Source organism: Vidua macroura, chromosome 22 (genome assembly GCF_024509145.1).
Source record: "Vidua macroura isolate BioBank_ID:100142 chromosome 22, ASM2450914v1, whole genome shotgun sequence".
Classification (NCBI taxonomy): Eukaryota; Metazoa; Chordata; class Aves; order Passeriformes; family Viduidae; genus Vidua; species Vidua macroura.
The window spans coordinates 7,573,437-7,586,894 of record NC_071592.1 but is presented as its reverse complement, the minus strand read 5'-3'; the positions used below and the strand labels follow the sequence as shown (position 1 = coordinate 7,586,894).

Here is a 13,458-nt window from a genome sequence, read left to right as displayed (position 1 = left end):
GCTTCAGACCCTCCCTCTCCTCTTCTCCCCTGGCATTTTAAATAATCCTATTTTCACAGTCATCTGCTCTGCTCTTCTCCATGTTGAAAAGCAAATCAAAAAACCTGAAAAGGAGAACACCAGTCTTTATTGCATATATTTTTCTCATACATCTTTTCTTAGCTGTGTGTTTTGGTTTCAAAACAGAGTAACTTAATTACTTAATTAATCAGGGATTTGAGACTTGAAAAGTGAGTTTCATCTACTCCCCTGCAGGTGCCCAGGAGAATTTGTTTTCTCAAGGCTCCCTCTGTAGCCAGTGGAGACAAGAGAACATTTGGAGGCTGGGTGCTCCCAACTGGCACATAAAACAAAAATTACAAATCTCTTCCTGGCACTTTTCCCTTGCTCTGCACAGGTTCATTTTGGTGCAGACAGGTGACAGCTCAGATTGTGACACTCTGTGTGGATCCATAATAAATTCCAGTCCTCATTTAGAGTACTAAAAATCCAAGTTCTACTTGGTCCCTATTCTGCCCTCCCCATTCCTTTCCTGAAGAGACAGAGAGGAAAAAGCTGTGGAAGAAAGCAGAGGGTTGCAAAAGAGATACTTGGGATTGCTTATTTTGGAAGCAACAGTTCCTCAGGGACTCCTAGTCCAAAGGCAAGTACTGAAAAGTAGAAACAAGGAAGTTCAATGCACAGATTTGGTGTAATTTCACCGTTTAGTGTTTGTGCTGTAGATGAGAGGTGTTTGGTGCATGGGTGTGACAGATGTTTGCAGTAGGTCTGAGTGAGCTGGGAATTTCCCAGGAATGGGGGGAAATAGCCAGTAGCTCTTTAGAATCCTCTGTTCTGGTGAAAGAATTCTTTGGGAGTGTTTGGAAAAGGTAGAAAGAACACAAGAAAATCTCTGAGGTCTCTACCTGAAATGGGAAAGAGAACAATCAGGGTGTGAGAATTGTTTGAAGCACAATCTCTGTGCTCTATAGCAAGACTGCAGGAAAAGAAAGCAGCAGAGAAGGAAGGATAGAAATGTTTGTCCAGACTGTGAAATGATCCCACTTGGTTTTGCCATGTTCCTGTCTCAGCAGGATGAGCTGGAATTCAGCATGGGACCAGAAAATGAAACAGCAGTTACTGAGTTCATCCTAGAGGGTTTCCCAGAGCTTGATCCGAGACTGCAGGTATTTTTCTCTTGGGTCCTTCTGCTCATGTACCTGACAACAGTGATGGGGAATGCAACCATCATTTTCCTCGTGTGTGTGGATCACCAGCTGCAAACCCCCATGTACTTTTTCATCAGCAACCTGGCCTTCCTGGAGATCTGCTTTACATCCTCCACAAGCATCAAATTGTTTGTCATGCTGAGCTCTGGTCAGAACACTCTCTCACTAAGCAGCTGCTTTGCCCAAAACTATTTCTATTTTGCCCTGGGCTGCACAGAGTTCATCCTGCTCGTTGTCATGTCCTTTGACCGCTATGTTGCCATCTGCCAACCTTTGCTCCATGCTGCCATCATGAAGCCTCAGCTCTGTGTCCACCTGGTTGTTGCTGCTTGGGTCCTCGGCTTTGCCCTGCTGAGCTACCGGCTGTTCTTCCTCTCAGAGCTGTCTTTCTGTGGCTCCAAGATCCCCCATTCCCTTTGTGACAACTCCCCCTTGTTCAAAGTGTCCTGCTCTGACACCAGCCTGCTTTGGAAAATAGACTCTGTCTTCTTACCGTGTGTCGTGCTGGGTTCCTTATGTTTGACTCTGGCATTTTACACCTGCATCCTTTTCTGTGTTCTGCATCTTCCAGCAGCCTCTGGGAGGAAGAAAGCTTTGACTACGTGTTCTTCCCATCTCATCACCTTGTCCATTGCCTATGGGAGCTGCATTGCTCTCTACACGTGTCCTGCAGAAGATGTTTCCTTGAGGACCAACAGAATTGTAGCTCTGCTCAACACAGTCCTGTACCCATTCTTAAATCCATTCATCTACAGCCTTCGGAACAAATCTGTGATCCTGGCCCTGAACAAATCCATTGCCAGGGCAAGAGCAAAGCTTTTCCCCTAATCATGGTGCATTTCTGGAAAGCCATCCCAAGAATCTGATGTCATCTGTTGCACACTACCAGTGCCTGTGAGTGCAGCCTCCAAACAGGGCTGTCTCAGGAGACTGATGCTCCTGCAGGCTTGTGTCAAGTTAAGAGATAAGAGACTCATCTGCACACCCAGACAGGGCACCAACAATGGCAGGAGGAGAAACTCAGTTCTTTCTCTGCCCTGGTTGCTCCCAGGCCCATCACTGGAGAGCCACCAGCTCATTAAGAGCCCATCTCCAAAACAGAGAAGAGCTCAGCGGAACAGTGGCAAGTGACAATCCAAATTACAGCTCCTGAGCAATGGACACCTTGTCCCAGCTCCTTTCCTGGGACAGCCATCAGCCCTCGTGTCCACGTTTGAAACCCCAAAGTCACTGAGAGCAGGTCACCATTTGGACTAAGGGGATTGCTTCCCTGGCGTGTAGGACACGTTTTGGGATGAAGGGGAGGAGCAGTTTTGGATAGCACAGGACTTGTGGGAAGGTGAGGGGAGGACCCCAACCAGAGCAGTCTGTCCTGTCTTCTTATTAAACTTGAATTCTCCCCCTGTGTGAGCAAATCTCTGTTCTGCCTGAGCATGGGAGCCTGGGGGTGTGAGGGTAGCAGTTGGGGGAGGGCACCAAACAGCCCACCTGCCAACGGTGCTGGCCACGGAGTGACCGGAGGGACTGGACTTAGGGGTGTGGGGGTGTGGGGTGTGTCTGGTCTGCACCAGCACCTGGAATGGGGCTGTGGGCTCAGGGCTCAGACGCCCAAATGCCTCAGCTGTGAGACTGGAATCCAGGGAAAGCTGCTGAGCAGACGAGTGTCCGAGCATAGCTGTGCAGGGATCCGTGCACAGGTATGACTATGGAATGGGAGAGACTGGACCAGGATAGTCCCGCTGGGAATGATCTGCAGTTCAGACCAGAATGAGGGTCTGGTCCAACTGCCCGACCCCTCCAAGGTCACCAAAAGTTAAAGCAGGCATTAGGGCACTGTCCAAATGCCTCTTAAACACGGACAGGCTTGGGGCATCAGCCACCTCTCCAGGGAGCCTGTTCCAGTGCTTGACCACCCCCTCAGTAAAGAAACCCTTTCTCCTGTCCAGTCTAAACCATCCCGGTACAGTTTTGAGCCCTTCTCAGATGTTCCAACACTAGATATCAGGGAGAAGAGAAAGGGAAATGCAGGGCAGAGGCGGGGGCAGCGAGATGGGAGTGTGCAGCCTGCAGGGACACAGCAGCAGCTGTGGGACACGCAGGACAAGCTGTGCTGGACATGGCCAAGGGCCCTGGCAGGGCTGGCAGTGCCCAGGAGAAGCCCAGTCTGGGTGCCCCGGGGCACAGCAGTGTCTGTGCCACCGAGGGCTGTGAGGAGACACCTTGTCCTGAGGCCCTGGGGCCTCCTGGCACAGCCCCAGCCAGGCTGGGCACTGTCAGCCCCTTGTCCTGCCCTCAGCATCCCCCCCTAGCCCACATCCCAGTGGCCTCATGGATCTGCTGGAAGGAGTCCCTGGGGAGCCTTGCTCAGGAATGGCCCTGGGGGCTCCACAATGCTCCCAGGGACTGCAGGTTTTTCAAAGGACTTTGGCTTTGGCTTTTGCCTTGGAGTCTCTGAGAGCTTTGTGTAATCATGGCCTCCAATTATCTGCTGTAATTAGTCCCTGGAGAGGCTTTGTCAGCAACAACACTCAGTGGGGCTCATTAATGCTTCAAGGTACTTCAGTTCTTTTAAGGGACTTGGTGTTTCCCTTTTGATACAGACTCTGTGAGAGGTTTGTGCAATCATGGCCCCAATTATCTGCTTTAACGAGTCCCTTGAGAGCTTTGTATTGACTCTCAGTGGGGCTCAATAATGCTTTGAGATACTTAAGATTTTTAAGGTACCTTGGATTTTCCTTTCCACACTGAGAGGTTTTTGTGCCATTTTGAGTCTCTGAGAGGTTTTTGTGCCATCCTGGCCTCCAGTTCTCTCCTCCAAGGGGTCCATGAGGAGCCTGTGTTAGGGATGGACCTCAGTGGATCCCATTTATGCTTTGAGACCCTTTGGGGTTTTCATCTGACTTGGACTCCTGGAAAGGTTTGTGCAATCTCCTCTCGGGCCCTGAGATTCCAGGGCTCAGCTCCAAATGCACCACGGGGCTCATTAGGATCAAGCAAGTCCTGACAAACCTTGGCTGTGCCTTGATTTCCCTCTGGCCTGGGGCAGTTCATCAGTAAGTTTTCCTACTACAATTATGGAGAAATGTTTCAAAGAGCTTCTAAAAAAGCCACATTCCTATTATAAAGGATGTATTTTATTCTTGTTCTTTTTTGAGAAGATATGATTACAGTATTCTGTGACTGATATTTGAAATGAACAGGGCTAATGCCTTTATTAATGTTCAGCTCTTTATTAAAAAGACCAGCTGGGCAGGGGGCTCGACGCAGAGCTCGCCCCCGCGGTCGTAGCTTTCCCAGGCAGCCGAAAGGAAGGAGGCGTGCAGAGTCTGTCACTGGAGTCCCGAGCAGCAGCTGTCCTTTCTTCTTTTCTTGTGGCACACCGGTGGCCGGAGGATGAGGAGGCGTGGTGTGCAGAGTCTGTTGCTGAAGTCCAGAACAACAGCTGTCCCCCGCTCCTTCCGTGGTGGCAGCACCAGAGCTCTCTCTCTGTCTTCCTGCTTCTCAGAGCCTGACATAGTCTGTTCTTTCTTAGGTGATGGTGACAGTTAAAAGCCAATCAGGGGATGTGTTTCCCTTTTCCTCACCTAGGGCATTTGTCTAGACTTCTCTACTCTGTTCAGTTTTTGATTTATATTCCTTTTTATCTCCTAAAAATACTCCCATGATCCTAAGGGGTTTTTATTTGCATGTTAGTCCCAGAATGGCAGCGTGGAGGGGTGGGAGGCCAGTTATCTCCAGGTAGTTTAGAGAAAAGAAACAGATTAATTAGCTAATTAGCATTTCAATATCGGTACTTAGCTAGAGTTAATAGTTTCTTTTAGTGTTCCCATGGGAACTAGGAAAGGCCTGCCCGCGTCTCTGGGGAACACGTGGAAACTGTTCATTACAATATTGATCCAGGGTCTTTCCTAACGAGGTCTGGCCTGCTCAGAGAAGCTGTGCCTTGAGATGTGACCCAGTGGGGACAACCTTGCTCCACATTCCCCAAGCCCATCCTGTCTCTCCTCACTCACCTGAGACCTGCTTTGCTCAGAGAAGTGGCTGTGCACAGCCAAAGAGGGGTTTTCTTCTTCTTTTTCAAGCAATATAAAACTCCTGAGTTTCCCCACTGAAAACAGACACCCTCCTCCAAGGCTGTGCCAAGCCCAAGGTGCCTCCAAGGTGGTTCCCCTTCCCCAAGGCAGAACCATGCAAGGAATGATTTAGACACGCAGGAATTTCTGCAATAAACACAAATGCAGAGTTGGCTCAGGGCAGAATTTGACCAGCTCCTGGAGGCCAGAGCAGCTTGGAACTCCAAAGCACCCAGTGGGTTGTTGGGAGGTGTGGGAGTGACCCAAGAGTGAGGGAAGGGAAGTGCAGAGAGCCCTGGAAGTGCTTCTGTGCAGACAGGCTGTGGGGAAGGGCACTGCAGAGCTGCCCTGGGCCAGCTGTGAGGGTGGATCATCATGCCAACCTGCCCTGGGCCATTGCAAGGGGCTGTGGCCATGGTCACTGCACTGACCCCACGGTGCCAGCACATTGCTCAGGGCTGCTGTCAGTGCCCAGAGCCAGAAGGGATCCCATGCTGGGGCCTTGTGCCACGGCCACCTGCCCTGTGCTGCGCTGGCCGCTCAGGCACCGCGGAACCAGCAGCAAAGGGCAGTGCCAGGGCCAAAGGCCAGGTCAGCCAGACAGAAAGGGGCCGTGCTGGGCACTGTTTCCATGGCAACCCTCACTGGCTGTGACACCTGGGTCACCTGTGCTGGCAGTTGCCATGGAAACCCCTGGCAGGCACTGATGGCACAGACACTGGCACTCAGACACTGCTGGGCCGGGTGCTGAGCACAGGGCTGAGCACACAGAGATGGTTTTGTTCTTGCTGAGCTCCCGCTAAGCCAAGGCCTGTCCTGCCCCTCGTCTGGCCACGCTGGGGAGGGGCTGGGGCTGTGGGGAGCTTGGCAGGGGACACAGCCAGGACAGGTGACCCCAGCTGAGCCCGGGGATACCCCAGACCATCAGACATCCTGCTCTGTGTATAAAGTGGGGGAACAAGGAGGAAGGGGGGACATTTGGAGTGAGGGTTTTTGTCTTCCCAGGTAACACTTGGCAGGATGGGGCCATGTTTCACCAGAGGGCAGGGTCAGCACCAAAGACACAGACACCAACCTAAGAAATTGTGTCATTTATATCATGCAAAACAGCAAAGAATCACAAAAGGATAAGCTCAGCAAAGCACATTGTCATTAGCAAAGTATTACAAAAGGAGCAGCTCAGCAATGCACCCACCCATCACTACCCAACATTGCCTGCAGTGATTAAGAAAGATCCAGCCCCAGTTACCCTCAGGCTTTGCCATCCCCCAGATCCAACCTCTCTGTGAGAGGGCCCAGCTTTTACACTGTTAAACAAACAAGCTGACATCACTGCTAGTGTGGGAACTTGTGGTTTCATTCTCCCATTTGCTTTCTCCCAAAGCCTGGCCAGGACTCAAGGAGGAACCAAGGGAGGTGACTTTGATCCTACAGCCCCGAACAAAGCCAGATGAGGCCTTGTCCTGTTTCTAAATACAGGAAGAAAAATACGCCTTTCAGAAAGGAACAGATACATAGATCCTATTGCTAATCAGACTTTGTTAATGAGCGGACACAAATATAGCATTTGGTTTGGAGGTTCATGTGGAGCTCAGCTTTGGCCCAGGGCCTGTTCTTCAGGCCTCAGTCAGGGCCTGGTGCTCAGGCCTTGGAACTTCAATCAGTGCTTTGATCTATAGAGGAGGTACAAGGTTCATAACAACTCTTTGGATAACAGATTTAGGTGTTATGGTGTTATGCATAAAGGCAGTGCCTCTTCTTCTTCAATTAAGTGCTGTTCAAGTTCATTACTCAGAGCTATCATTTGATTCCTTTTAAAACATGCCTAATTAGATGCTGTTCTCTCTTCTTTATCAAATGCCCCTTTTTTTCTTGAGACTGTGTCTCTTTTTAGACAAGTCTCCATTTCCAGCATGAAGTGTCACAACAACTTGAAGACAGAATCATAACACACCAAGTGCTCACACTGCAAGGATCACAGTGACTGCATGAATTCATTTCACAGCAGCCTTCAACTTAGAAGCCAATCCCACCATGAAGAATTTTCTTCTTGCTGCCACTCTTCTACTGATTGTTCTTCTGAGGTGATTCCTGATTGTTGGACCTCAAACCCAGCACTTATAGACATTCCTGCAACATTCCTCTGCCATGGTAGCACAGGTTCCTCCTTGGCCAGCAAGCAGATAGTCCAAGGCCATGCAGTTCTGTAGAGCCCCATTCGTGTTTGTTGGAGCTCACGGCATGTGCTCTCAGATATTTTCACAGGAGCATCTGCTATTTCTTCTAATAGTTGATTTAGCTCATTCATGCAAACTCCACAGGACAAGGCAGTGCACATGGGGCACAGGGTGAACCAGATCTTTTTGCTTTCTGAAACCCACGGCACTCCCTGGGGGGAAAGTGTTCTCTTGGCGCCAGCTCTTCCTGGTGGCTGCTGCTGAAGGACCCTAAATGGTGGCCCTGCAGCTGGGAGTGGTGTGACACTGACACTGACCAGCTCCAGCACTCTGAGTTCTACTGGCATTGGGAGTGATGGTAAAGCAGAGAAATCCTCTCACATCGTGGCCTCTAGAACTAGAACAGGGTTTGGTTCCTCCGGAAGGGAAATCCTAGTGAATCCTGTCAAACTGATCCTTGTATCCCTGTGTTCCACAGCAGTTTTTTGTAACTGTCCCTGCTCTGACTCCATTATGAGGCAGAGCCCATGGACAGAGTTCTGGCCACCCCACAGGGTAGGCCCTCCAAGGGAACCCCATTCCTCCCAACTTCAGCTGAGAACACACCCAGCCATCAGTGACATTGAGTACTTTGGCTACTTTGAGCTTTAAATTTTCAAAACAGTTTCCATGACTAATCCTTGGTGAACCTCTAGAGGTGTTTGTGGCAAAGATTCTGGCTGACTCTCAAGGTACAACTTACAGATATCAGCAGTACTTCGATGACAAAGTTAATCATTCTTTTTCCTCAATCTCATGCGGGATAAGGACAATAATTCCGTTGTCCATGGAGCTGGCACCTTTTTAATTCCAGAATAATGCCCCCGAGGTCCTTTGCTTGTCCATTGGGGCAAACAGAGAGATTTGGTCTGGCAGGATGTGTAAAACAATATCCTGTAATATCTACTTGTTCTCACACAGAGCACTTGGCTGCAGGGACACATTCCCATCGTTCCTGCCCAGGTTTCAGGATTCAACCAGTGCTGTCTTTCCCAGGAGCTGTCCCTTCAGCTGCCTCGGGAGGGCCTTTTGGCCTCTGGACCCACACTCTGGTTCCATTCTTAGCACTGCTGGATCCAAACCCTTTATCTCCACCAACAGCATTGATTTGAGGTGGATCTCCTTTTCCCCAATTGTTTTAAAAACTGACAATATCAATAATTGTGCTACCCTGTCATGGGTTTGAATAATCCAATCTTGTTCACTATTGTTTAACCAATTTCCTTCAATTTCTCCTTGAAAATCTGCATCAGTTCCTCCTCCCATGACATGAGCACTTTGCAAGGCCAAGCTCCAGTGAACAGTTATGGAACCAAAGTGTCCTGGAGGAATCTGGATTCCTGTTCCTGTACTGTTAACTCTCATTTGCTTCTGATATTTCCTAACTAATTCCAATGCATGAAGGTCCAGCCCTGCAGCCTCTAGGCTGGCCCTGCCAGGGCCATCACACCCAGAACAATTTCCCAGGCAGTCCAAGTCTCACTGTCCATGGCTGTATTTGCAAATTGGGAGCAGCCGTGCACAGCCAGGGGGTTTCCATTTCCCCAGGAGGCCATTGTTAAGGGCATGGAGCACATCTGGGAGATGGCTTCTCCACAGGGACAGGTTCCCATCTCCTGCTTTTGTCAACTGCTCTTTTAGCAACCCCTTCACCAGTTCAACCAATCCTGCAGCTTGGGGATTGTCTGGGACATGAAAAACCCAGCAGTCTTAATCACTTTATTTCTCACAGTAATAGAAAAAGCATTCTGCATCACAGTATCAGCAAATCCTATAAAAACAGCCAATTTCATCCCTTCCTCCTTTCTTCATTGTACACAATTCACAAAGTTTACCACTGACAGCTGGGTCTTGGCCCGTCCTTTTCTGTGGGGTATTCAGTGTCACAGTGAGCAGTCAAAGCTGTCAAATTAGTATTGTCAGCATTATTTCACATTATCAATTTTAAATTATACAGATATTAATACAGATAATTGGGTTATATTATATATAACTATTATTATTATTATTATTATTATATCATTTGAACAAATGAACCTGAGTTCATTATTTAAACCTTCTTCTGTCACTCCATGTGGGAGTATTCTAACAACAGTTTTTCCTTCTGTTGGTGCTGTTTCCAATGTGCTGTTAACAAAATCCATTCCCATCTTCCCAAACCCACAAGATCTTTTCCATTTCCCATATGCAATTTTTGGATGCATTTTAAGACATCCAGGGGTTCAGCCTCTTTTAACCGACTGCCGCACTGCTCACACCGTGCTCTGACCTCAGCCCACTCCAGAGCCAGGGAACTCCAGGGAAGGGTTTCCCATCTGGGAATTTCTGATGGGACTGATTCCTCACATCTACATTTAAAATGTGACATTTTGTGGTGATCTGGCAAGACTGTGCCAGTTTTGTTTCACCAGTGGGCAGGGTCAGCACCAAAGACACAGACACCAACTGAAGGAATCAGTGTCAGTTACTGTAGCTCAAAGCAGCAACCAAAGATTGCAGCAGTGATTAAGAAAGATCCAGCCCCAGTTACCCTCAGGCTTTACTATCCCCCAGATCCACACAGCAGCTGGGGAAGCTGTCACAGCCAAGGGCTGCAGAGCCACTCCCGGACTCTGGGAATTCCTGTAGGTGCCTCCAGCCACAGGTGAGGCTCCAGCCTCGCTGTGAGAGGGCCCAGCTCTGACAGTGCTGAATGAACAAACTGACAGCACTTCTGGTGCAGGAACATCTGCTTTCATCCTCCTCTTGGATACATCTATCACAGCACTAATGACCATGCATATTTCATTAATGAGCAGATACAAAGACAACCTTTGGCTGGAAGGTTCATCCAGAGGCCACCTTTGGCTCAGGGCCTGTTGTTCAGGCTGCACTCAGGGCTGTTGTCCAGGCCTTGGCACTTCAGGGACGTGGTTTAGTGCTGGGCTTGACACTGCTGCGTGACCGGCTGGACTGGATGAGCTCAGAGGACTTTCCCAACAGAAAGGATTCTATAATTCCAAGATTCCATCTGCTGCATTCAGCCAGCTCCATGTTAGCAGCATTAAATTGGTCAGAAAGTTTCCTCTTGCACAGCCCTTGAGGCCTGAGGCTTCAGCTCCTTCAGCTCCTGGTGCTCAGCTGCTCATGCTGAACCAGATGCGTCGCAGAGAAGAACACAGTCCATCCAATTCCTTCTGGGACACGGAGAGGGGAGGCTGTGGAAACAGGAGCATTGTTTGCTGTGGCCTCCTCTCTGCCCTTCACGCCTTTCAGCGCTTTGAACCAGCCAAGAGCTTTCTCCAAGAGTGCAATGGAGCAGCTGTTCCTGCTCCCCGGTCTGGCTCTCTCCAGTCTCTGACCTTGCCTGCTTTTGTCCCTCTTGCTGTGCCCTCTGCTCCCCCAGGGCTTGGTGGCTGCTGCCCAGGACTGTGGGACTGGCACAGATCCAGTGGGCGAGACCCTCCTTTCTCTGCCCTTGGAGCTGCCTGGGCACAGCAGCCTTTTCCATCTGGAAGCTCCCCATGCTGTCCCCAGCTCCGTTCCTTGAACAACCTCCAGGAGCCCAGGGCTGCCACCTCAAGTCCCTGCTGGCCCTGGGGGCTCCCAGGTGCCTCAGGCTGCTGTGACACCGCTGCACAGGGGAGGGAAGAGTGGCAGGGGCTGTGCTGAAAGTCAGCTCCATCTGCTGCTGCTGCTGGGGGGGTCATTTGTCCAGCCCTGCCCCAGAGTCAGGGATCAGATCCAGGCCCTGCTGCTGCTCCCTGGGGATCAGCCCCAGTTTGGGTGTTGCTGTCAGGGCCAGCAGGAGCGGTGGCTGCAGCAGCGGGTGCTGACAGTGCCCCAAGCCCCAGGGCCAGAGGGGTCCCTGGGCTGGGGCTGGGAGGGAGCTGCCCCTTGTTCTCCCCCTGCCTCACCCAGAGCTGGGCCGGGCACAAGGGGGGCAGCAGAGCCAGCGGGGAGCCTGCGAGTCTCTTCCAGCCCTGTCTGCTCTGAGTTTGGGCCTTGGAGCCTCAGGTGGCCAAAGGCAGCTGCTGCTGGTCCCTCTGTGTGCCCATGTTCAGCAGTGCTGCTCCATCAGTCTGTGCCCAGCAACAGGGAAAAGCCTCAGCCCTGCAGGGCCAGGAACTGCCGGGCTCTGCCAGAGCAGCTCAGCCAGGTTGAAGGGAGCTGCTCCCCACGAAAAAAAAAAAGCAATAAAAAACTATATAAATGTGAAAGATAAAAACAAAACCTAAGTGTGTCGTGAAAAAACTTCTCTAGCTTAGGATTAAGTGGTAACTGATCTTTTGAAAAAGAGAACTCAGTTATTTACTTTATGAATGAGCTGATGGCATGGATCCATCTAACTGACCTCAGCAGCCTTTTTCAAAGTTTTAGGGGTTTGTTTCCAACATTGTTATTTTAAATTGTGGTTGAAGCAAGAGGAAATTGCTTTGTGCCCTTCCAGCTCCAAGCAGGACTGGGAATCTAAACTCTGTCAAATCCCAAACCCTTCAGAAGATGCCCTTCCTTCTCACCCTGTGAATGAGCTGCACATTCCCTTTGAAACTGTCAGGGGTTTCTTAAAGACACAAAGTCCCACTTACCGCTTTTTGCTCTGGTTTGGAAGTGGGAAGGGCAATTCTCCATCCATCAGCTCCAGCCTGCACTGCCTCAGGAATACGGCCCACTCGCCAGGTTTGGCCCACTCATGGCACTTCTAGAGGAGGAAGAAAGTGCAACTGCACCATTCCAGCCAAAAAGGAATGAAGAGTGGGACAGACAAAACATCCTGGGGAGATCAAGGCATTCAGCTGGGACTGTGGAGAGTTTAGTCCTTGCCAATGGGATGTGTGTCCCCAAGCGCAATCTCCTGGCCTGCAGGAGAGTCTCGCTCACCTGCCTAAAGCAGAAAGCTCAGGGCTGTGCTCAGAAGGGGCTCATCTGATGCAAAGCTGTCAGAGCAAGGTGAGGGCAGAGCCAGCCCAGCTGTGCCCAGGGCTGAGCCCCAGCAGAGCCCTGGCAGAGCCCAGAGCAGCCTCAGCACCCGCAGAGCCCGGCTGCAAGGAGAGAAACCAGAAAGCACCCATCAGCTGAAGGCTCCTGTCCCCTTGTCCCAGCCGCCCGCGGTGCCCAGGCCATGCTGGCTGTGCCCAGAGCAGTGCCCAGAGCTGCCCATCACTGCTGCCTGTGGCAGCAGAGCAGGAGGGCAGGACATGTGCCCAGCCTGCAGCCGGCCACGGCACATCCAGCCCTCAGCAGCTGCCCAGAGCAGGATGCTCCTGTGCTCGCTGCCATCTCCCCAAAGCTCTGATCCCACCATGCCATGCAGACGGGACCCACCTCATGCCATCCCCCTGTAAGAGACGGTCCAAACTTTCCTTCATTTGCTTCACGGCCATCACAAGGACCCTGCAGACCCCTGACAGGAGTTCTGGCCTGGCTGGGGTGGACATGTGTTGAGGAATTGGCACAGCTGCCCAGCCCACAAGGAAGAGAAAGAACAAGCTGTCAAGTTTCGCAAACATTTGTCCTACTTTGCTGCAAGAGTCCTGCTGCACACACAGTGTGGAAAGCCAAGAGAAGCTGCAGTTGGTGGCACATCTTGTGACAGAAGCTGCACCTCGTTCCCCAGGAAAAGTTCTTGGAAAGAGCAAACAGGACTCCCAGGAGTAGAGTCCGGGAAAACTGAAACAGCTTTTAGGAAATGAAATAAAAATGGAAAGAAACAATCCAAGATGTTTTTCTCTATTTATTTTTATGCTCCCCTTTTCCATCTTGCACTACTTCTCCATGCCATGAATTCCAAATGCATCTCACCTCTAAGATCCATGACATGGCAAGGTCTAGACACTGGAAAAGACCATGAGCTGCACACAGTTTGCCTTCCCCTGGTTTTCTTGGAAAGCAATGCTGTAAACTAAATGCAGTGCTTGGGTCAGGGACAAATTCTGCATTCAGGGAATGCGCTCCGATAGTGTTTGACCCTCAGCAGGGACA

At 50.6% G+C, this 13,458-nt stretch overlaps 1 protein-coding gene across 1 annotated transcript; it reads left to right on the top strand.

Annotated features, from left to right (window-relative positions):
- The first annotated feature begins 899 nt into the window (after positions 1 to 899).
- LOC128818067 (olfactory receptor 6M1-like) lies at positions 900 to 2,036 on the top strand. Its single transcript, XM_053997074.1, has one exon. It carries the CDS (start codon positions 1,035 to 1,037, stop codon positions 2,034 to 2,036), a length of 1,002 nt encoding a protein of 333 aa, XP_053853049.1. The 5' UTR covers positions 900 to 1,034.
- The last annotated feature ends 11,422 nt before the right edge of the window (positions 2,037 to 13,458 follow it).

Coding starts and splice junctions, on each gene's coding strand:
- LOC128818067 (XM_053997074.1), top strand. CDS start 1,035: ATGATCCCACTTGGTTTTGCCATGTTCCTGTCTCAGCAGGATGAGCTG.